Source organism: Anser brachyrhynchus (genome assembly GCF_964034855.1).
Source record: "Anser brachyrhynchus genome assembly, chromosome: 3".
NCBI lineage: Eukaryota > Metazoa > Chordata > Aves > Anseriformes > Anatidae > Anser > Anser brachyrhynchus.
The window spans coordinates 43,053,607-43,076,289 of record NC_137696.1 but is presented as its reverse complement, the minus strand read 5'-3'; the positions used below and the strand labels follow the sequence as shown (position 1 = coordinate 43,076,289).

The 22,683-nt window shown below is 40.0% G+C and overlaps 1 protein-coding gene across 14 annotated transcripts in view; it reads right to left on the bottom strand.

Annotated features, from left to right (window-relative positions):
- The window catches only part of PLD5 (phospholipase D family member 5), a 175,484-nt gene extending 164,424 nt beyond the window's left edge, over window positions 1-11,060 (bottom strand). For 2 of the 14 annotated variants that reach the window (XM_080585172.1, XM_080585148.1), the window contains exon 1: window positions 6,409-6,550. Coding sequence is in view for 6 of the 14 variants with exons in the window: in XM_080585143.1 (XP_080441269.1) it covers window positions 6,409-6,594; window positions 9,842-9,853 (198 nt within the window). In the remaining 8 variants the exon portion in view is untranslated. Of the gene's footprint in view, window positions 1-6,408; window positions 7,010-9,841; window positions 9,930-10,917 lie in introns of those variants that run through there. The other 12 variants (XM_080585154.1, XM_080585169.1, XM_080585143.1 and 9 more) reach the window with 12 other exon arrangements.
- Between the last annotated feature and the right edge of the window lie 11,623 nt (window positions 11,061-22,683).

Genomic DNA, 22,683 nt, shown 5'->3' with positions numbered 1-22,683 from the left:
TCACTGGAATATTTTAGCATGGCTTATTCTGGAATGGGAGGCCTAAGCTAGACATACATTCTGCCACAGACACTAGTTCCTTTTGGCATCTTTCACAATCAGTGAAGCGATTGCATTTGTGAGGAGATATTCACTAAGGATAATTTTCTTAGTGTCTTAAGCACCCATGCTATCCTTCAGAAGTATTATTGTCAATGCCCTGCTAACAAGACTCAGCCACTGAAAACTGCAAAGTATTTGGTTGTGTAGTAGACAAGGAGCTTAGGTTGCAAGTTTCTGGAGCTGCTGTTTCAAAAGGATGGTCAGCTTTGATGAAAAGGATGACAGTAGCAAAAAAGCAATTTGGATTTTCCTTAACGCTGGTAGCATTAGGAAAGGCATAGCAATGAAAACCATTTTTCCCGTATCTTCAGAGAATTTAGCATCTGAAATAACAACAGCCTAAGCTTTACATCTTTTGTTCAGAAATTTGAAAAGCAATTTCTAAGAACACTTAAATGAATTTAATTAAATTTATATATGCATATATAAATCAATTTTTAAACTAGTGCAATTCTTGAAGAACTGCAGCCCTTGGGAAGGTTCCATGTCAGAGGAGTTTGTGAAGGACTGCACCCTGTGGAAGAGACCGCACGCTGGAGCAGGGGAAAAGCATGAGGAGGAAGGAGCAGCTGAGAAAGTGCTGTGAACTGGCCACAACTCCTGTTCTGCATTCCCCTGTGCCACTAGGTGGGGGCAGGACAAAGAAGAGGTGTAAGAGTCAGGAACAAAGGAGTGAAGTTGACCCCAGGAAAGAAGGAGGCATGGGAAGGTAGTTTTAATCTTGTCCTTGTTTCTCACTATTTTTAGTTGGCAATAAATTAGTTTTCCCTGAGTCTGTTTTGCCCATGGTAATATTCGGTAAGTGAACTCCCTGTCTTTATTTTGACCCACAAATTTTTTAATCTTATTTTCTCCCCCTGTCCTATTAAAGGGAGTAGGAGAGCATCTTGGCAGGCATCTAGCAGCCATCCTAAGTTAACTCACCACAACCACAAAGAGAAACATGAACTATTAGGTATCATATTTTCAGTCTTTTCAATATGAAATTACTTTGGTGACTAAAGTTATTCTTTCCTCTCCAAATCTCCAGATGCCACTACAAATTCCCCATGCTATTTTAAAAACAAACTGTTCTACATTCTATACCCTAAAACTCTACTTAGTATTTTCCCCACACTGTTTCAAGTATTTTTGGTCCCCTTTTTTCCCACTTTTCTGAACATTACTTTTTCTCTCATTATGTTTGTCTACAAAACATTAGAAGAGACACCTTCAAGGGAAACAGCATTTTAACAGAACCTCTCCAAGTCATTCTGTCAGCAGGGAAGCCAACTGCATGCTACTACTTCAGCAGGGACCTCAAAGCATGCTAGTACCACTGCTGCAGGCAGGCATTTATGAATGTCAGACTTATGTTGAGAAAGAGCCAAAATCACTCTACTTAATGGAGTTCCCCTGATTTTAACAATGAAATCTAGATACAGACATCCCTTTCCAGACCCAGATAGGTATTTGGAATTATTATCTGCAGCCATGCCATGAAAAAGCTCTCAATGCTGGAAACCAACTCCTTTGAACCCTCTGAACAGTACCCATTTATGCACCTTCATGGATGGTATACTCTATTCTTCTTGCAATTTGATGGTACTCCATTATTTGTTCCTGCTTAATGCCGAAGACTCTTAATTCATTTAACTCAAGCAAAAAAAAAGGCAATGCATTTGCATTCACAGCAAGACAGAGGCTGTTTTGGGAGTATGTGGAACAGTTATTGAATTCTGATTCAGATCCCTTGATTATTCTCCCTTAGGTTAAAGTGATTTGGCTTGGCTTTGAGTCATACTCATGTTAACTTGCTTCACTATGTTAACCATGTTCACCTTCTCCATTTACATGTTACAGGTTATTGCTGTGCATGCGATATTTTCCACCATCCCTAGGATGTATTTAATTTTTGATTTGGTCATGAAGCTCTGGGAGTACCACAGACATGACTGAAAAGCATCATCTTGAATTGTTTCAGGCCTAATATTTCCACGTTGGATACCTGCCTCTGTTGCCATAGAGCGTTGCCCTCCCTCTGCCTCATTACCTCTTCGCTCTGGGTAGCGATGCCACCAAAGGCACAGTGGTGAGCTGATCAGCTGCATAACATCAACTGGCCAAGTCAGCTCTCATAGTAGCAAGAGTACTTAGAATCTGAAAATTCCAGCATTGCCTTTGCCATTGATTAGAATTTAAGTAAAAAGAAGAGAACTATCAATAATGTTGCCTCTTTATGACATTATTACAGGTAACAGATCGATGATCTCATGGAAATACAACTCTTATAACAGGTCTCCCAACAATGTATCATCTTGAATCCAATTTATAAAAGCCAGGTTTTAAAATCTTTTTTTTTTAAAGCACATTTGAGTAAACAAGTAAAATTAAAAGTTAGAAAAAGATTGAATATCTACATAGTTGAGAAGAAATACCTATGTAATAAAAAAAAGAGTATATGCTTGAAGCATCTGTTGTAGCTTACAAAATCTGTTCAGTTTTTCTTTTAATTCATTACTATTTAGAATTAAGTTCTCTTTAAAAACTGAGGGTACTTAGTACCTCTTTTGCTGAGGTACTAGGAAAGTAGCTATACAGTATTTGTCATTATTGAAGGATGCACAGATATGACGGAGAACAGCTGTAAATTGAATCAGACATAGGCAACTCCCACCAGCTAAAGGCTTGTTAGCCGCTCTTCCTCTCCATTGTATTCTTCCCCTTACCCAAGTCACATCTGATTAAAAAGGCAACACCAGGCAGAGAGGAAAAAAAACACACTCTGCAAGGGAGATGGTTCTTCATACAACAATTTCACTCCAATCACTTCCAGCAGTAGACAAACAACTTCACAAGAAGGTATTAGGGACCAGCTGAAGCAGATACTGCAGGAACATCAGCTGAATGGTTGCAACATCATCCTGGTCACACCTGCAACAAAGTTCCTCAGACCTCTAATTAGTTCCTCTGTTAAGCTGAGGAATTACAACCCTTTGCACCATTAGCTACACCACACATACATAGAGGCACCAGTTCAGCACAAACACCTCATGGGCAGTCCCACTTAATCTCAAAGATAACATTCAAGTTCACAAGAGAAAACAGGTGAATTGTGTTCAGATCCTGCATGGTACAAATTGCGTTACTGCCACTTGCAAAAAGATGACCCACATAAACATTTAAGCAGTAAGGAAACACTATATTAAGATTATTTGATGAACAATCAATTAACAAGAAGCCAGCAATACATTCCGGCTTTTGGCTTCCTCTGTGGTCAGTCAATAATTAACCATAGAACTATTAAGAAACTGTATCGTATTTGTGCATTCCAACTTCTTTTCTTCTTGGCTTTTAGCATCTGAGCATTATGGCAACAGCTGAATTTTGAACCTCTTTACCACACTCTTCAAATTCAGATTTGTTAAAAAAGCAGAAAAAGCATAACACGACAACTTTCTTAAGCTTAGAAATCTACAACAAACTATTTTTTGATGTTTTTATATACATATATATACACACACACACAGGCACTGTCATGAAAACTGACTTCAGAAAATATTTTTCAGTCCCTCTACTTATGAGCTATATATGAATTAATAAGAAATGTCACACATGAATAAGTCATGCTAATCACTTTAACAAAAGTCAATATTATATCTACTGTGGTCTACTAAAATTTACTGGAAATAGCATACAAAATATACCAGCACAATTTCATCCCTATTACAACCACACTGACATCAATTTAAGATTTCTATGAAGAAGAAAAAAAAAAAAACACCTTCTAGAAGGCCTAAAGAGCACATATATAAGACTTCAAAGTCAGTTCATGCATACATCTTGACTCACTGTATACACTTCTGCCTATATCTGCCATTATGTCATTGTAAATATCATGCTATATAGTTTCAGAAAAATGAGTGCCTGTATGAATGCTCACTCCTTGAGTATTGATTTTCTTAGTACGTATCAAGCAATGTAATTAACTTGAGGGGGGGGGGGAGGAGGAGGAGAGTGGGGCCTGCAATTAAAAGTTTTTCATGTCTGCCACTTGTCTCATGAAGTTTGTACATCATCCAATATTGGCCATAAGCTCACATATGTTAATGACTACACCATTGAGAACAATGCATCTCTAAATAATAGGTTTGTCTGCTGGACTAGAAGAGTGAGGTGTAAAAAACTTCTTCGGCAGGAAAACACAAAAAAGCCCTTAAAGATTTGTCTGAAAATGGAAAACAACCTTGCAACAAAATTGTATAAGCAAAATGCAATCTAGAAATTAATACATATTTTTTTTACATTCATTAAGGGAACGTATTTAACAGCCTGTTACAACACTTGTGAGTAATGCAGTTACCTTAAATCACAGAAGTATTTTCACATAGATACAATTGGAACATCTAATGTACTGCAGGGTATTCAGAATAAATGCCAATGAAATAAATACTTCATTGCAAGCAAGAAATATCAATGTTCCATTTTTTTTTCTTTGCATTGTTCAAGTAGGCTCTGGGAATAAAAATAACTGGATCAAATGAGAGGGAAATTCCCAGAAAAACATGCATTCATACCAAAGTGATCATAGAAAAAGCATTTCACACCAATGTGCTGCAGGGTTATTCAAGATTACTACTGTGACAACAAAATACTGACTTTATCCAAAAATGGGGGGGGGGGGGGGGGGGGGGGGGAAGGGCAGGGGGAAATCCCAACATCCAAAATAAAGGTTTTGCACTTTGTCATCCTCAAGCAAGTTAATATCTATTTTCTTTGTCCATGGTAAATATGATGGTATGATTTCAAATGCAGATATTTGAACGTGCTAATATTCAGCTACCTGAGCAGCATTTAGCTATCAGATTTGACAGATTATTCACCACCACCCCCAATTAATAATCATTCATTTGCTGACACATATCAACATGTAGCAAAATCCTGTTACAAAAGCCAGAAGTCAGATTTCTGGGTCTCCTGTGTTTTAGCCATCAGCCATACTGAGATAAGGCACTGACCTTTCTTCTTGATTCACAATGGGAGAATACTCTGCTTACAAGCTTACTACTGTGAAGCTTTGTTGTTAGCGTGAAGAATCACAAAAACGTGCGTGGGAAGGCAGATAGGATTCAATACCTTTCTCAAAATTCAAAACGTGACATTTCCAACAGTTCATCACTTCTTGTCATTTCCCCAGAAGTGTAAACAACTCAAGTTTAAGATTTCACTAACATGGAAAAGATATTCTGCAGGTTGGTAGAAAGGGAGGGTGATGCCCTATCAACCAGTTGATAGGTTTTTTTGTTTTATTTTTTTTTCAGGTTTCATTTTTAAAGGATTATACTATGCCATCTAGATTTTTCATACAATAAAGGCAATTTATCCTTGTTTCAAGATCATTTCTACCTAAAGAGACTTCAGGTGGCAGCATCACAGGAAATATTTTTCTGTGCAACTTGAAGTCAATGTGACTGTGATTGAAAATTATTCACTAATATAAAGGATGGCAGACTGTTGCATTATGCAAACCCATCCACATTCTTTTGCATCCCTGTAGATGTGCAGCTACTTCCCTGTTTTGATTGCACTGTAACAATGGAATCCACCTCACAAGCTACTCAGAAAACTCTTAGACAATATGCAGGTTATCTCAACCCATTTCCTTGTTGTTAAAAATAACATGAAAAATGCTTTCAAACATCATATGAGACAGGAATACTTAGAAGCACCTTAAATTCTCATAAAATATTCACTACAACCACCCACAATATCAGTTCAACTGTGGTCCCAAACACAGCTAAGTCATGTATTGTTGCTGCAGAAATAGATGCCTTGAAGGAAATCTCCTATATCCCTTATAGACTGAATATTTTCAGAGTCCCATACGGCAGAAAAAAAAAATACAAGAACACAGCTAAAATTTTGAAAAATCTATTTTCTTCAGGCAATTTTAGAACTACATTATAATCACTGTGAGATAAGTGCTCTAACCTCCATCTGCACCATCCCAATATTTCTCCTCCCACATCAGTGCTGAATTTGCGGGAACATAAGTATGAATAAGCCAAGAACATTCAAAAATATTTCCAGTTAGGAAAAAACTTCCATGTGGTTTGGGAACAATACTGACATCCTATTTGCCCTGGATTTGACCAGTCTGGGACCTCTAAGTAGCACCTTTCTCTACCATTTGGGCAGCATCATGCCCAATCACTGGAGCAACACCTTTCTTCTGGAGTCCAAGCTGGTAGCAGTCTAACAGAGGCGCTACACAGAGGTGTATAAAGACAAAAAATAATAAAAGGAGGGAAATAGAAGCTGGCTTACGTGCTCCAGTTTGTCTTTCCTCCTCAGCCAGACGCTGGCACTGTAGTCCTGCTGCTTGACGGTGCTGTAGAAGTTCGCACCTACTCTCGTGAGGCTCGGCGACGGCTCCCTGGGTCTGCTCTTCAGCCTCATCTGCTCGAAGCCCTCATGGGGGGATGAGGAAAGCCAGTCATGCCTGACTTCCATCTTGACATGACAAGGCAAAGTCCAAGCAGAAAAATCAGAAGAAACCAAGAAATTAAGAGCCACTAGATGAAGAGGGTCCAAAAAAAAAAAAAAAAAAAGAGGATGGAGGAAGACGAGAAGCAAATAAAAGCAACCCCCCAAAACCCAGGAAACGGGAAGAGAAGAGAAGCAACGAGGGGGAGTGGCGGGAGGGCTGCAGGTACGACAGGGGAGCGGCCGGGGGCGGAGGGGGGCGCCCCAAGACGCCGCCGCCACCCGCCAGCTGCAGCCCGGTGCCGGCGCCGCGGAAGGCGGCTGCGTGCGGGACGGCGGCGAGGCCGGGGGACAGGAGAGGAGGGGAGAGAAGGGGAGAGCAGGGAAGGCGCGGCCCCGTGCAGGCGGAGGCCGGGCGCGGCCGCCGCCTCCAGCCCGCCTGCAGGTTGGCGCAGTGGCGGGGCCGCCGCCCGCCCGCCCGGGGCTGGAGCCGGCTCCTCCCCGTCCCCCCTCCTCCTCCTCGCTCCCGGAGCTGGTTGCCGGCGACGAGCACAAAGCCGGGCGGGGGGCGGCCGCCTTCCCCTCAGCCGAGCGGTTACCGCCGCCCCCTCGCCCCCGACCCGCGCTGCCCTCGCTCCTCCGGCCTCCTCCTGGAAGCCCCCGCGGCTCCCGCTGCCCCTGGGCGCGCCCCTCGCCGCCGCCCGGGCCCCGCAGCACCGCCCCGACCCTTTCCCCGGGGACAGCGGCAGCACGGCTCGGCTCGGCTCCAGGGGAAAGCCTCGCCCCGGCACAGCCCCCTGCCCGGCTCCCAGCCTGCCCGCACCCCGGTGCCGGTCTCGGGCAGGTCGTGCAGCCCGGTGCCAGCTCTGTCAGTACAAGTTGGCATGCGTTGCTATTTAGCTGAAACTTGTTTCACCGGAGGAAAAAAAAAAAAAAAAGAAAAAAAAAGAAAAAAGGACTTTCTCACACTGTGAAAAAGCCACCTTGGTAATTGCCCACACGCTCTGCAGAGCTATATTAGGCACAGACAAGAAAACTCTCTCACAAAGTACCAAGAACTAATTATTGGAGCTCAGAATGGCTCTTCAGTTCTGGCAAATGTTTGCCAGTGGGCAAGCTGTAGTTTGCCACAGAAGTGAATTGCTGTAGTTATACAGATACACCGATATCGAATTGAAAGACTACACGTGCATCCGGTTAACTGAAAATATCCTTTGAGTGGTAAAACTGTTCATTCAGACTGTTTGGTGAGAGCACTGCAGAAGAGCTCTCTGCTAACCACTTCATCTGGAGTGAAGCCTGTCAGCTCAGAAGGTACATTTAAAACATCCTCATGGTTGGGCTCAAGGTGTGTTACTGCAAAATGCCATTCAGAAAGCAGCCGGATACTGAAGTACATGAATACTACAAAAACCAAACGTAACAAAGTAACAACAAGCAGAATCATCAATGTTATTTGCTGTACTGGGTTTACATGGCAAGGTTTTGGTAGCAGGGGGGCTGCAGCAGTGGCCTCTGAACAGAGCCCAGCAGCTGCCCCATGTTAGACCAGAGCCAGCTCCAACTGGCACCAAAAGGGACCTGCCACTGGACAGAGCTGAGCCAGTGAGTGATTCTGGTTGGGCCTCTGCGAGAGATGATTTAAGAAACGAGGAAAAAAAAAACCCGCTGTGCAACAGCAGCTGGAAGACAGGAGCAAGAAAATGTGATTGTACAACCCTGCAGACCCCAAGATCAGTGCAGAAGAAAGCCAGGAGATGCTCCAGGCACAGAGAGGCCCCTGGTGGAGCAGGCTGTCCCCCTGCAGCCCATGGAGGAGCCCCTGGTGGAACAGGTGGATGTGGCCTGGAGGAGGCTGCAGCCCATGGAGAAGAGCCCACACAGGAGCAGGGGGCTTGGGGGGAGCTGCCGCCCATGGAGAAGAGCTGTGCTGGAGCAATTCTTGAAGAGCTGCTGCCTGTGGGCAGCCCCCACAGGATCAGTTCGGGAAGGATGGCATCCCATGGGAGGGACCCCATGTGGAGCAGGGGTAAAGAGTGACTGTGAAGGAGCAGTGGAGATGAAGCATCAGGCACTGACCACAGCCCCCATTCCCCTGCTCTGCTCAGGGGGGAAGTTGAGGAGGGTGGATGGGGAGAAGGTGTTTTTAGTTGGCTCTTGGTTTCTCACTGTTCTAGTTTGCTACTAATAGGCAATAAATTACATTAATCTCCCTCTGTTTGTCTGTTTTGCCCATGATGGTAATTGTTGAGTAATCTCCCTGTTCCTATCTCAACCCTTGAGCCCTTTCCATTGCATTTTCTCCCCTTTTCCTTTGAGGAAGGGGAGTGAGAGCGCAGTTGTAGTAGAGTTCAGCTGCTCAGCTAGGTAAAACCACCACATATACAAATAATTTTTACTCACTAGTAAAAAGGACTGGCAGCCCTCCCCCCAATAAATTTCTCTAATTTCCTGTCCCCCTAAGGCCATCAATGCACTCTCATGACACATGGAACAAAAATTAAGTCTACATGAGCCGACTGAGCGCAAGACACAATGAAGATGCTAAAATTCAACATACAGCATATCAGAGCTGCAGTACTATCTCAGTTTAAGAGTATCTTGATTAAAAGCCCACTGAACCATGCTTTATCTGCTGATGCCCATTTATGAATTTTATATGGACACAGATGCAACTACTATCAAAGGACAGAAATGCATGAAAGCATTCAATAAAACACAAGCAAACAAAAAAATCCAAACACCCTCTTAGGTTCTTCAAATATACCATCAGCTTGATGTTCTTCTTATAAAAGTGTACATATGCTGTAAATAAGAACAGCCTGCTTTATACTGTTATTTGCATAAGAAGTTTCACATTATTTCTATAGCAGTATCGAAAGCACTCCAACATTTTCTTTATTCCTCTGGCTTTCTTGTTTACAGTGCTTGCAAATACTTCCAAAAAATTTATTAACACTCTGCAGTTGCCACCTGCTTTCCTACCCATCCCTTAATACATTGCACTGTGACAGACCAGAATCAATATGCCACCATACGTCAGTACAATACATTGTCACACTCTTCCATATATATATATATGTGTGTGTGTGTGTTTTAAACAGACTTTGCCTTTTTTTTTTTTTAGTAGGGTTAATTTATCTTATCTTCCCTAGCTACACTACTAGCAGCATTCTCAGCTGCCATATGAACTTCCTTCTACCTCTCCAGAACAGCCACAAAATGGCATGCTGAGGTTGCTTTTAACCCCTAGGCTATAAAGAGGTTTGCTCACCTTTCTAGGCATCTTCTTGGTTGGCACCAAGCTCTCACCCAGGTCTTTCTACTAATGCTGCTAACATTAATATTACCCCAGTCCTAGTCTGATGAGGAACAAGAGAGAAAAAGAAACCTAGAACGAGTCTATTAAAGTTGTATGAGCAAAGCATGCTTACAAAGCCTTTGTTTCCTAGCTCTAAGCAGTAAAGAAGCTTTTGAGTGGGAAAACTCAGTCAAATGACTAATTTCTTTTTTTACTTTCATAAACGTTTCACTCAGGTGGACTAACAAGCTACGAATACAATGACAGCCCCTAGAGAATACATAGCCATTAATCTAATTTGAAAAGAGTTACAGAACTCTCTTCCCCAGATTTTCTCTTCCATTTTGGATCCATGCAATAAACAAGTTTGTTCAGACCACAAGCATAACATGCAGCTTAATTCAGAGATAATTCAACTCATTAAAATTCAATCAGTTTTGTAGTAGATCAGCAATTCCAATTGGCTATATGAGCTGGATTAAGCTGCTGTCTTCCTTTCATGGAGTTTTCAGAATTACCCAAACACCTGCTCCTGTCAAGGCCCTTTGCTTCCATAGCCAGATGACTACAGCAGCAAGGATGACTGAAATTACAAACATTGTACTTACATCATTAGCAATAGATGCAAGTCAAGCATAGCATAACATGAGTATACCCTGTTGTGGTTCACACTGCAATTTTCTCTAATTTACTACCCATCCTAATATCAAGACTCAGAGAAACACCTAGGCAGTCTTCAGAACTCTCCAGTTTCTATACCAACAGAGTGAGAGCTGTAGGGGACAGAGTTCACTCAGGCCAGTAAGAAGAAAAGAATCAGAATATAAGTAGAAATCCTTCAGGTAGGACTACTATATATATATTTTCTTTAAAATGACCTCCTTTTCTTCCATAAATCTTACCCAGACAAGTTTTAAAGAGTTGCTTTCTAAGCCACAGCTTTCTAAATATTTTTTTTATAAGAGAGTTTAGCAATACAGTACACATACAACAGCATTAAAATTTTCATCAGTAAATATCGTATACCTACATATAAAAAAAAATCATACCTGTGACACATTCAAGCTCTCCTTACAAAGTTCTAGACTCCCTACGTTTGCACTGCAGAGCTGGACACTGCTCAAGCCCTGGCCCACTTTTCATAATTTCCTACACCTGACAGACCAGCAGGCAGTGATTGCCTACAGGCTTCAGCTGGTGCCCAGTCAGAAGGCTGTGCCCGACACCAGCTACAGCAGCAGTACTGCCGGCAGCCAGGCAGAAAGGTAACGGCTGCCTTCCTCCACAGCTCAGCTGAACTTGCTTTCTCACCTAGGAGCCATCAACAAGACTCAGCTGGGGAGGTCTGTGTAACCTCTCAATACTACTAGCACATCCCAGCTTAAACTGTTAGTATTTAAAACAGTTTCAAAATAACCAAACCACCGGTTCCTGCCTGGCCTCTTGAATTCTAGTAGCTTACAGAGAAAAAATCCATTGCAGTAGTCTGCCTCCTCTGTGCTGACGGCTTTACAATCTGTGTGCCCCAGCCTATCTGCTCCTGCCTCCTGGAAGCAGTTGCCAATCACTGAAGCATGAGGTTGCTGTAGGAAAGAAGGACCATGGAGTGGGGGGGGAAGCTTTTTCCGTGTAGTGTGATCTCCTTCAGTAGCATGCACAAGGTTGGGATAGTAAATCACACTAGATGAGAAGTAGAAAAACATTAAGAAAAAAGCTAGAGTGAGAGTTGTAAATAATTTCTGCATTGTTGCTTTCCCAAGTCCTGTTCAGCAGAACATGCAACCTTTGGACAGAATATCTATATCTTCAGCTTTTGGACAGCAGCTGAAGTTACAAGTATATAGTAGGATCAGGCTAAGATTACAGTGAAGGTTTGGAGCTGGAGATGCTTCAGAGTTCAGGTTATGAATATATCAGACACCTATCTCATATATAACATGGAAACATTGTCCCACACTGATCACATTCCCTGCTTGAGGCCTCCATGTCTTTCTGAATCCAGTTATTAACTGAACTATTCTGTGTCTCTTGCCTCAAATTTTAACCCCAGACTCTTTCCTTCCTGCATAATTGCTGATTTTCCCAAACCCCCACAGCTACCTGTTAGGAACATCTGGACACCACTCTTGAGACATCTTCCCTCTGTCAGGTATAGTTGAAATCAGCCATGTGTTTCAGAACATAACAGTTTGGGACTGACAGACAAACAGTATAATTATATAAGCTTTGTTTCCTTTAGAAAGCAAATAAAAAATATCTGAGAGATCAACTAGTCCACCTCCTATCTGAAATAAAAGATTATTCTGCAAATATAGTCACAAATTCCAGTTAAACTTGAACTACAGTTCAAGTGAGGTGAGGGGTCTGGAGAACAAGTCTTACGAGGAGCGGCTGGGGGAGCTGGGGTTGTTCAGCCTGGAGAAGGGGAGGCTCAGGGGCAACCTCATCGCTCTCTATAGGTACCTTAAAGGAGGCTGTAGAGAGGATTGGTCTATTCTCCCACGTGCCCGGTGACAGGACTAGGGGGAATGGGCTGAAGTTGCGCCAGGGGAGGCTTAGGTTGGATGTTAGGAAGAACTTCTTTACTGAAAGGGTTGTTAGGCATTGGAATGGGCTGCCCAGGGAGGTGGTTGAGTCACCATCCCTGGAGGTCTTTAAGAGACGTTTAGATGTTGAGCTTAGTGATATGGTTTAGTGGAGGACTTGTTAGTGTTAGGTCAGAGGTTGGACTCGGTGATCTTGGAGGTCTCTTCCAACCTAGACGATTCTGTGATTCTGTGATACATGGCTAGAACGTGTCTCCCATGCCATCCTTTTCACCTCCATACAATCTGACGGCTTGAAGCTGGTCCCTTGAGTCCACCACATGCTGACTGCATATTGGTGTGGATTGGGATGTTCTCACTTTTCACCAGGGATTGTGACAGAACATATATTTTTCATCTCAAAACCAATTCTGCCTTCTCTCTTTTTTCCCTCTTTCATCCTTCACACCCCTTCAACACTTTTTCAGATCTGGCCTTGATAATCTTGTCCAGACAAGTTTTCATCCTGCATCTTAAAATAACATTCATTTAGTGGCACATACTAATGGGGCCAAATTTTGTCCTCCATTACACCCTCTCTGTCCCCACTGGAGTCAGGAGACAAAAATAATTGTATAATGATGGTGTGACCAGGGGGCAGAATTTGGCCTACATTTCTTTAAAAGAAATCTGCAGCAAGCAGTGCCTGTCAGCCTCCCCTGGGAATGAGACCCTTTACATCTGTGCGAAGGACATGGGCACTCTTTGTTTGCTGGCTAGGTTCATGTCTATCTCAGCTTGGGTTCTTCATGCTGAGTCTACCTGGTTGGTGCAGCTAAGTGCAATAGGCAGACTGCTGACAAGATCTAAGCTCTGGAGTGCTCTTGCTCTGAAGTGAGTAGTTAAATTCTTCCAAGGGTGTGGTAGTCAGCAGAGGAAAAATACTGTAAAGAACACTTTTTTTTCCCAATGAACTGGAACTGAAAGCACAGCAGGTGAGGGATTTGCACAAGCAGGAGGAGGAATCTTCAGGGCCAGAGGAATGCTTTTCACTTTTATTTTCAACACATACATAAATTGTGGTTGATAACAAGGGATATATTTTCTACATCTGCACAATATGAAGTGTTGGGAGGGAGGAGAGAGAAAAATGGAACCTTTTGTGACTGTTCCTAAATAAACAACAAAGGACATGAAGAAAAGAAAATCCAGTAAGGTGATGAAGGAAGAAAAACAGGGAATTAAAACAGAGAAGAAAAGGTTTGGGAATGCTGTTTTTTTTTTTTGCTGGTGGTGGTTTTTATTTTTTTTTATTTTTTTATTTTTTTTGTGGCTGGATTGTTAGGGTCATACATGGAATGAACATGTTCTAAGATTAACATGCTCAAATGTCCTCCAGATATCTTCTTAGAATGTATTAAGAAAGTAAGAAGTATATTCCAGAAAGGATAAAACACTGTGTAGACTTTTTTCTTCTTTGCATATACATGTATGAAAAAAGTACATCTGTATTGTACCTTTCTAGTTAGGAAAATTTTCAGTAAAAGAGGTATTAGATCAGGAAGTATCCAAAGAGCTCTTACATGTTTCTTTCTAGAAAACCTTGTTTCTACTATACAAAAGAATATACTTTAAAATAATCCAAAATCTTTTAAAGCAGAAATTTCTGCATCTCCAAATTATTCTTCAGTATATTCTACCTAATTTCACAGCATAGGAATTATTTGAAGATATTTCTTTATTTCTTGAACCAAAGAAAAATGCCCTAAATCCTAACTGCTTTTTGGAAACTAGCTCAAAGCTTCCTGCTCAATAACATCATGCTGCAAGCTATAGTATTATAAGCTTTAACACAGAATGTTTTCTAATTGCAATAAAGCTTAGAAGCGAAAGTGATTCATCTTTATTTGTGCCATCCTTTGTACTGTAGATATAGTTTACTTAAAACATTTTGCAGTGTAGTGTTTTTAAGAGTCTGGATGCTGGCTTTCAATGAAATACAGGTGAAAGGGTCATTATTTACTGGAATATTTCCCACTGAGAGCAAGCAGAAAGTTATGTCACAAAATCTGTACTGATGTTTTCCCCCAAAAAAGATGTCATGTTACATCACATATCAGACTTAATTATGTGACCAGAAAGATGTTTATTGGTGTGTCAGCACCTAAAAGAAGATGAAATAAGACCTTTGAGACAATATGACATGAGTTCGTTAACTTCATGCTTATCTTTGTACTCTGATCTAACTGATCCAATGGCATTTAGTGCGATTGGCTTTCAACCAAACCAGCTACATACAGAAGAGTAGAACGGGAAGACAATGCTTGTATAGGAGAGCCGAAGTTGGGGGGGGGGGGGTGGTGGTGGTGCTACAGCAGCCTGGATTTAGAACAGTTTAAAGTATGGGGAACTACGACCTTACAAATATGTGTATGTTCTATAAAGCTTGACTGACCTGTAAGGATTACACACAAGATTAAGGTTTTAGAATAAGCTTTGTGAAGGTTAGCATTCATCAGTAACAAGTATACATTATAGCACAGGTACAACATAAATAAATTAAATACAGTGTTATATTTAGTTTTGCTGTGATGGAGTTCTTGGGACTCTGTCAGCTGGCTCAGTTGTGTTGCTTCCTATATTAGGGGCTGTGAGTCAAAGATGCCAAACCTCTGCCTCTGACAGATGTTTCCACCAAGACCATCAACAGCTGCTTTGAAGACTAAGATGTATATATATGTGCATATATAGTATTTCACATTTCAGAGAAATGAGGAAGCCTGAATGATCTATTCTTTTCCCCTGCCTTAGAAGTAAATATTTTATTTCAATGTGTACATTTATATGGCATTTAATACATTCTAAAGTGGTCTTGCTGGAGCTGGCCAGAAAAGCAGTTGTTTCATACTTATTTTTATGCATTTGTATATGCTCATTGATGTGCAGTTGTGTTAAGGTCAGGTGATCAGACACTTTGCTGGATCATTGCTGCCTACAATTCTGCAGGAATGAATCTGACTGTGAGCTCCTCATAACTTAGGATAGTCTTACTTTCTATGAACCAATGTGAACTTGTGGGATGAAATGAACATAATTAAACACAATATATTTTGCCTTTAGAACCACAGCTTTAAAGAAACAGTCTTAGCTCATCCTCCCTTAGCTGTATCCTCACTCGGTTGATAGACAAGTAGACAAAGGCTGAATGAGGGAGTACGGATATATTTCATGCTAACAAAATCCACATGAAATGTATTCTAAGGGAAGAGTTATTTTTCTTATGAACACTCTCAATGGCTTAAACCAAGTCTTCTTAAAAAGTAAGAATGAAAACTCCTAGGAAACTGAAAAACTTCATAGCTTAAATTCCTAGAACAGCTGTAAACAGGCAAGGGAGAGAGTGCAGTCATCAGACATTTTGTATATGGTACTCTAGAAAGGAAAAATTCCGACTTTCTTCAGAAAACTGAAATACATATGTTAACTTTTTTGAAGTGGAATACTGATCATTTGCAAAGTCTAGAAATTGCTATGAATGTTCAATATATACTGCATAACCCTTTACAGAAAACTGACTCTGGTGCGTGTGATACCTTTCTATACTGCACAAGAAGGAATAGATTAAGCTCTGGGATGTGCAGCAAGCAGTTCACTGACACATTGCCTTGATTTAAAGATGAGCACATATGAGATAGACATTCATCTACATATTTCGCTTTCTTCTGTCAGCAGGACTTTTTCATGCAGAAAACATTTGCAATTTTGACAGTCCTAAGGAAAAGGTAGGCAAGATTAATGCATTAAAAGGTATCTTGGTATTTAGTAGGTATAATATTGCCGGTTTTGTGGTTTTGTTTTGTCTTTTGGTGAATTTGAAGCATTCTACTTCCCTTCTATAGAATATTCAATTCTCTTCATATAAGGAAAATGTGCTACTATAGTACAGCATACACCCCACTAGAAGCTGAAAACCTGAAGCAGTTAGGTTAATGTGCAAACCTTTCAACTAAGTTCATGAGGAGCTCTAAAATTCACGCATTCTTAAAATATTAAAATTAAAACAGAATGGCCAAGTGACATAGCTGCACAATGGCAAAAAGGGACTTGGAGTGAACAGGGAGGATGGGGAGAATATCATAGCACTTACCTGTATGCTTACTGTGCAAAGATCTCCTTAAGTGGAGTTTCTCTGTTCAAACTATAATCAGTCTTTTTCAGTCTGCCATGGTGAGAGATCCACAAGTCAAGATGAGAATGTCATTACTTACACTCGATTCTAGAGTAGAGATGCATCTTTCAATGCATCAATTTCAATGCAATCTTTCAATGCAATCAATTTCAAAGCATCTTTTCAATTTGAATTTTATTATACTTTAATTCTATCAGGTAAAAAGGATGAAAATTCCTGTAAGAATTTTGTATTTAGTTTTCTGTAGCAATAATGCAACGAAGCCAACATATTTATGAAAATGTTGAAAGAATCCATTTTGAACAATTCTTCACAGAATAATATCTTCAAAGATGAAGTTATTAATAATAAAAATACCTTGCAAATCTAGTAAAACAGTCAACCTATTTACTTTCCTCTTATAGCACAAGCTGCAAAGCAGTTCAAAACAGTGACAAGAAAAGCATGCTGAACAGTTTGAAATTACGGCACAGTTACTAAATATTAAATGTTATTCTAACATTTAATCACAGTATTTTTGTGCCAGTAATCTGTTCTTATATTTTGGGTAGGCATCACAAAATTTTCCAAATTTGACCCAATTGTTTAATATTCTTCTCCTTGGTATTCTGTTATTCTTTTATGTTATCACCTTTAGCTGGACATTTCCTGATGTTCTCCCTGTCTTCTCAGTCACTCATAGGTATGTACAAGACCATTCTGGCAGGCTGAAATACCCTTTGTGTTCACTAGGTCTTTCTGGCATGGTTTGTATAGTTCATAGCCCACTGTTAGCTGTGATGAATCAATTCTTTTCACTAACTATGACCTAGAGGTGAAAGCCAAGGAAGATATAAGAAGGCATGTAGGAGAAATAGTATCCTGCGAAAGGTATTTAAAACCACATGGAAAATATTATGAATGCAAGAAATTTCCTTATATGTCAGAGGATCCTTGGAAGAAGTAAGTTTTGGTGTCATTACTATGTAAGGCTTGCCACTACTTCCAACCAAAATTCCAGGATTGTTTTATCAGAAGAATAAAGGTTGCTAAGTTAGTGACTAATAATTAACCTGACATCCTTTATTTCACTACCCCAGAAAGCAAACTCTGGTATTCCACCACAGGCTTTTAGCAAAATGGCTGCACATTAAAATGTCTGAAGTGCCCTTGAGTGACAGGTTCTAACAAGTTCCGAAGTTTGTAAACAGATAAAACCCTGAAGAAACAAAATGTGTCTGTTTGTCTTTCTCAAAGAGGAGAATTGTGGAAATCGATCCTAAATAGACTTGCTATGCCACATACAAGTATATCCTTTTCTAATCTCTTAAAACTTGTTGCTGGCAAGGATATTGTTTTACTCATTCATAGAGTCCAATTCCTCATATGAGGAAAGACAGTAAGATGTGGAGCATTTTTCAGTACCTTTGGGCCAAATTACAAAGAAATGTCAAGAAGCCCATGACAGTTTGTACGATCACCTAATGACATTCGTAACACTCAATAGAAAAGAACAACCAAGCAAATCATCCAATCAAAAATAGCTTCTGAAAATGTGAGAATTTTCTATGTTGCGTATTTGGGGGAGGGAAGAGAATAGCCTTCTACGTTTGTAGGAGAAACCTTGAAAATATGACCCAGCTGCATCTGACAGTTTTAGAAGAACAGAAAACAGTTACAAAAGGTAATTTTACAGATAATTTTGGCATTTTGGGATATATTGTGATTCATCTTCTTTACACAATTTGCTTTATCTATAATATTACAAAAGATTTCCTTTTCTGGATAGCATACAGACTATCTAAGTCTCTTGCTTTTGTATTACTCATTAGGCTATAGATAGTACTTCTACAGAGTGAATTGTGGTTTCCCAGAGTGTCTGTTTTAGGAATAAGAAACAATACAGTTACTTTTCTAGTTCACAGAATGGCTTGCCATTAGGACTTGGAAATCAGCTGCAATATGCTATATCTGTGGCTGCAGTGTGTAACTATAGTTTCTGTAGTTTTGTATGGTGTGATAAAAACATACAGGAGCTTGTTACAGAGCCAGCCTTAAAAAATCAAACATTTGCTAATTTTCTGCTTGGCACCACTTGGACATTTGGTATCACAGAGGAAAAACAACACACTGAAAAACAACACAAGCACGAAAGATCCTGAAAACAGAGAAGAAACCCTGTCGAAGCTGCATTACTAGGCAGAAAAGCTTGGAAATTAAGATATTGATAGCAAATTCCTCAGGCTGCCTGTTGTCCTTTGGGCCTCCCACAGAGGAATGGGACCAAGAAAGAATGAAAGGCAGACAAGGAAGGAGGGAAGGAGGGAAGGAAGGAGGGAGGGAGGGAGGGAGGGAGGGAGGGAGGGAGGGAGGAAGGAAAAGAAAGAAGAGAAGCTGCAGCACATTTTTTATGCTGCTGTGTTTTTCTTCCTGGAAAAGGAAAGCAAATGGACTTTTATTCCCATTGCTGCCCATGGCACTTTCCTCTCTGTGGATCCCATTAATTTTAACACACAGGTCTTAACATCTATGTCCAAGCTTCCATTCCATTTTTGGTGCCCTGAAGATGCAAAAGAGGAAGTAGGACGTAGCTTCACAGGACAAAAGAGGGCAAAAGCTCAAAGTAAGTGAGAATTTTCTGAAGAAATGACAGATTGATGACAATCTTGCAAAGCAGTTCTTTCCCCTTCCTCTCTTCATTCATCTTCATCCACTTTATAGTCAGAAAGGGGAAGGGTGCAGAAGTTGAGCTTCTGTCCACTTCCTAAATAGCCATAACTTGTAATGACGTAAGTGATCATTTCTGGACTGTAATAAATGGAATTCCTATTCAAGGAATTAAGATGTTATTCAGGATCTTAATGAAATAAAAACATGCGTATGTTTCTTTGCAGTTTTCTTCAGTGACCTTTTGTGTCTTAGAAGTGCTTTTCTTTTCAGGCTTAATAATGCATAAATGATGTTCAAATAGGTGGTCTATAGATGATTGATCAGTGACTAATAATCACACTACACTGCAGTTCAAGAAACCTCTAGATTGTTTTACAATACAAATGTACAATTACATGCAAGTTGGCATGAACAGGATGTAAGCAAACTCTATTTCTGTGTGAAAAGTCCCTTTAGTCTATTCTTGGCTCCTGATATACAAAGTAAAATTACACTTTTAAGAACAGCATCTCAGAGGAGTTCCAATTTTAACCCCAAATTTTCTTAACTTTCTTTCCCTGTGATTGCACAGGACTATACATTATGCTGGGTGGAAAAAAAGGGGAGAAAGTGAGGCAACCTTACTCTGCAGCAAACTCTAGAATTCTCATTTCATATATGATTAACAGTATTCTTTCCCAGGCCACAAGGAGAAGACCTCCCAGGCAGAATGGATCACAATTCTCCATTCATTTATTCTCCATTTTTATGGAGATCAGTATAAACAGGCATTTACTGCCTTTTTGTATTGTCCTCGAAGTCTTCAAAGATATGATTTTTGAATGTCAATGTACTTTTTGTATTGTCAGAAAGTAACATGCAACAAAAAATTGTCAGAAATATTTATTATTCAAACTGAAGGTAGTTTAACACAAACGTTTTTACAAACTATTGTATATTCTGCTAAGCATATTCCTTAAGTTTCTGAAAGAATATACCTATATTTTCTGTGGACTTCTGGACAGCATCATAATTTAACCCATACAATTCCAAATACAGATATAAAAAACTCATGCCTCCCCCAGGACTGATCAACAGGGAATATACAAAGTAATGTCTTCCCTCTCTTTTCGTCCTGCCATTTTCCATCCAGCATAGCTGATTTAACAGTCGAGGAAGTGATGACATCTCTAGCTATAGGGAAAGAACTGTGGTTTTTGGACAACCATGAAATATGCAGTTGCAGCATTGCCTCTTACGATGGACAAATGATAACTAACTCACAGTGATATTTCTGAATTGACAAACAAAAAACAAAACAACCTGTTTCTGTTGGTGTTTCTCACACCTACAGAAGATGTACAGAGGAAGTGATGGAAGCAGGGACTGCTGACATGTCCATGGCCATATTATCATTGTCCTACATATGTTTCTGGTCACAAGACATTGAAAGTTATATGCATTCCCTTATCTTCCCCTCCATTGCCATCACAGTATGCATGGTATGCACACCTGCTACAGCACAAGCAAAAGTTTTAGTTCCCCAATCAAAAATGACCAATTGAATTCATTATGGAAAAGTAATTTGCAAAGATAGTTCTTTTTTCTGTTCTCTGTGGGACTGGGTAAAGCTGAAGGATGTATCTTTTCTACCCATTCTGACTAGCTAAAACAATATTACTAATCTCTGTTCAAGTTAAATTGTTCAGTAATACTAGCATTTGAAAAATGGTTGAATTAAAATGTCACTGGATGTATCATTGGTATTTTTTTATGCATGACACTATATCTCAATAGGTTTTTATGCATTTCTCCTGCCAGATGAAAAAATATGGTAGGAAAATATTCACTAAAGTGGTATGTTAGATAATCAAAGATACTGACAGTACTAAGATTCTTCAGTAATTTCTATACTGGCTTGCACTTTACCTCTAATTTGTAATAGGACTGATTTCATTACTGACTTTTAAGTGAGGCTTATCAGGAACTAACAACAGAACATGAGAAGTAGCTGGAATCTTTATGAAGTGAAGCAATTGTTTGTACATGTTATTAAAACGACGTTCAGTTTAGTGAACTGCTACGTTATGAATTCTTGTACATTGGAAATTATGCACAGTTGCAGAGCATTTTCCACATACCTCAGGAGCTAAACATTAAATGATTTCTCCTTTCTCATTAATGGTTACTGTGCAATTTTTATAAAACACTCAAAAAGCAGGTTGGTCTCTCCTTCAGTCAGTAGAAAAGCTGAGGATTCTGCTATATCAGGCCACTCAAGCTAAGCAAATATCTGCATTAGAAAGGTCATATATAATTCTTAGGCATTTTCCCTAACTTATTCCTGATTGTCCTGACCAGACACCTTTGCATACCTAAGAACATGCTATATAATATGTTCAAAAGCAAGCACTACAGAAGCTTCTAATAGCAGATACTCAGTCCTACTCTCTGGAGGTTTCCATGGCACTCAGGAATGCCACTAGCACTTAAATCCATTCTTGGATTCACACACACACAAAGAAAAAAAAAAAAAAAAAAGGAACTCCAAAGCCATAACATTTTTCTTGGTTGGATTTAATGCAAAAGGCTGAATAGGCTGAATTGAGCTCTTTAAATATGGGTCTTGTGATAACCTTGTTTCTTGAAGTCCTTTGCCTGACCTTCAATCAGACCAAGACATAATCAACACATAAACCCATCTTTCACAGTTAAATTAATCCCTCATTCCTCTCGATCAAGAGAAAAGAACATTTCAAATGATGCTCAAACAGGTTTTCCAAAAATGAAACCAACAGCAGTGAAATAGTTTCTGTCAGTGAGAAACTTTCTCTCTCTTACATTTTGGTGATCATGTATGCAGATATTGATATATTTTAGCTAAAGGAAAGCAAATTTGTTTACCTCTGAATACAAACTGCAGTGTTTTGGTTCTGTCTGATTTTTTATTTTATTTTTTTTCTTTCCCTGGAGCAATAAAAACACATGAAAAACAAATGACTAAAACCCCAGATCATCATAGCAATATTCTGGTTTCCTCATTGCTTCTATCCTCTACAGTCAGCTACAGCAGTGCTCTTGTTCTGAAACATATCCTTGTTTAGAAAACATTTCAGTATATACTTTGATTTCATTTTTCTAAAGTCTTATGGCATTAACATTGCAAGTCAAGTCTGAGGATATTATAACAAGCTAGAAATGAGCCAGTGAGACTGTAGTTGTACAAGGCTGCTTCAAGAATACCCCGAACAGCACTCTCATTTAAGTGCAGTTCTAGTGTCCAACTATTTGAGCTGCTGGCTGCAAACCAACACAGTGGAAGCCTCAGGCTACTCAAAACACAGGACACTTCTTGCCTTTTGGCAGGAAAAGCATGCAAGCTGCAGGCTGCAAAAGCATCAGCAGCAGACTGGCACCTATGTTTGACCAATAGTGTGACATACATTTTAAAAAGTGCTTTATCCAGAGAAAGT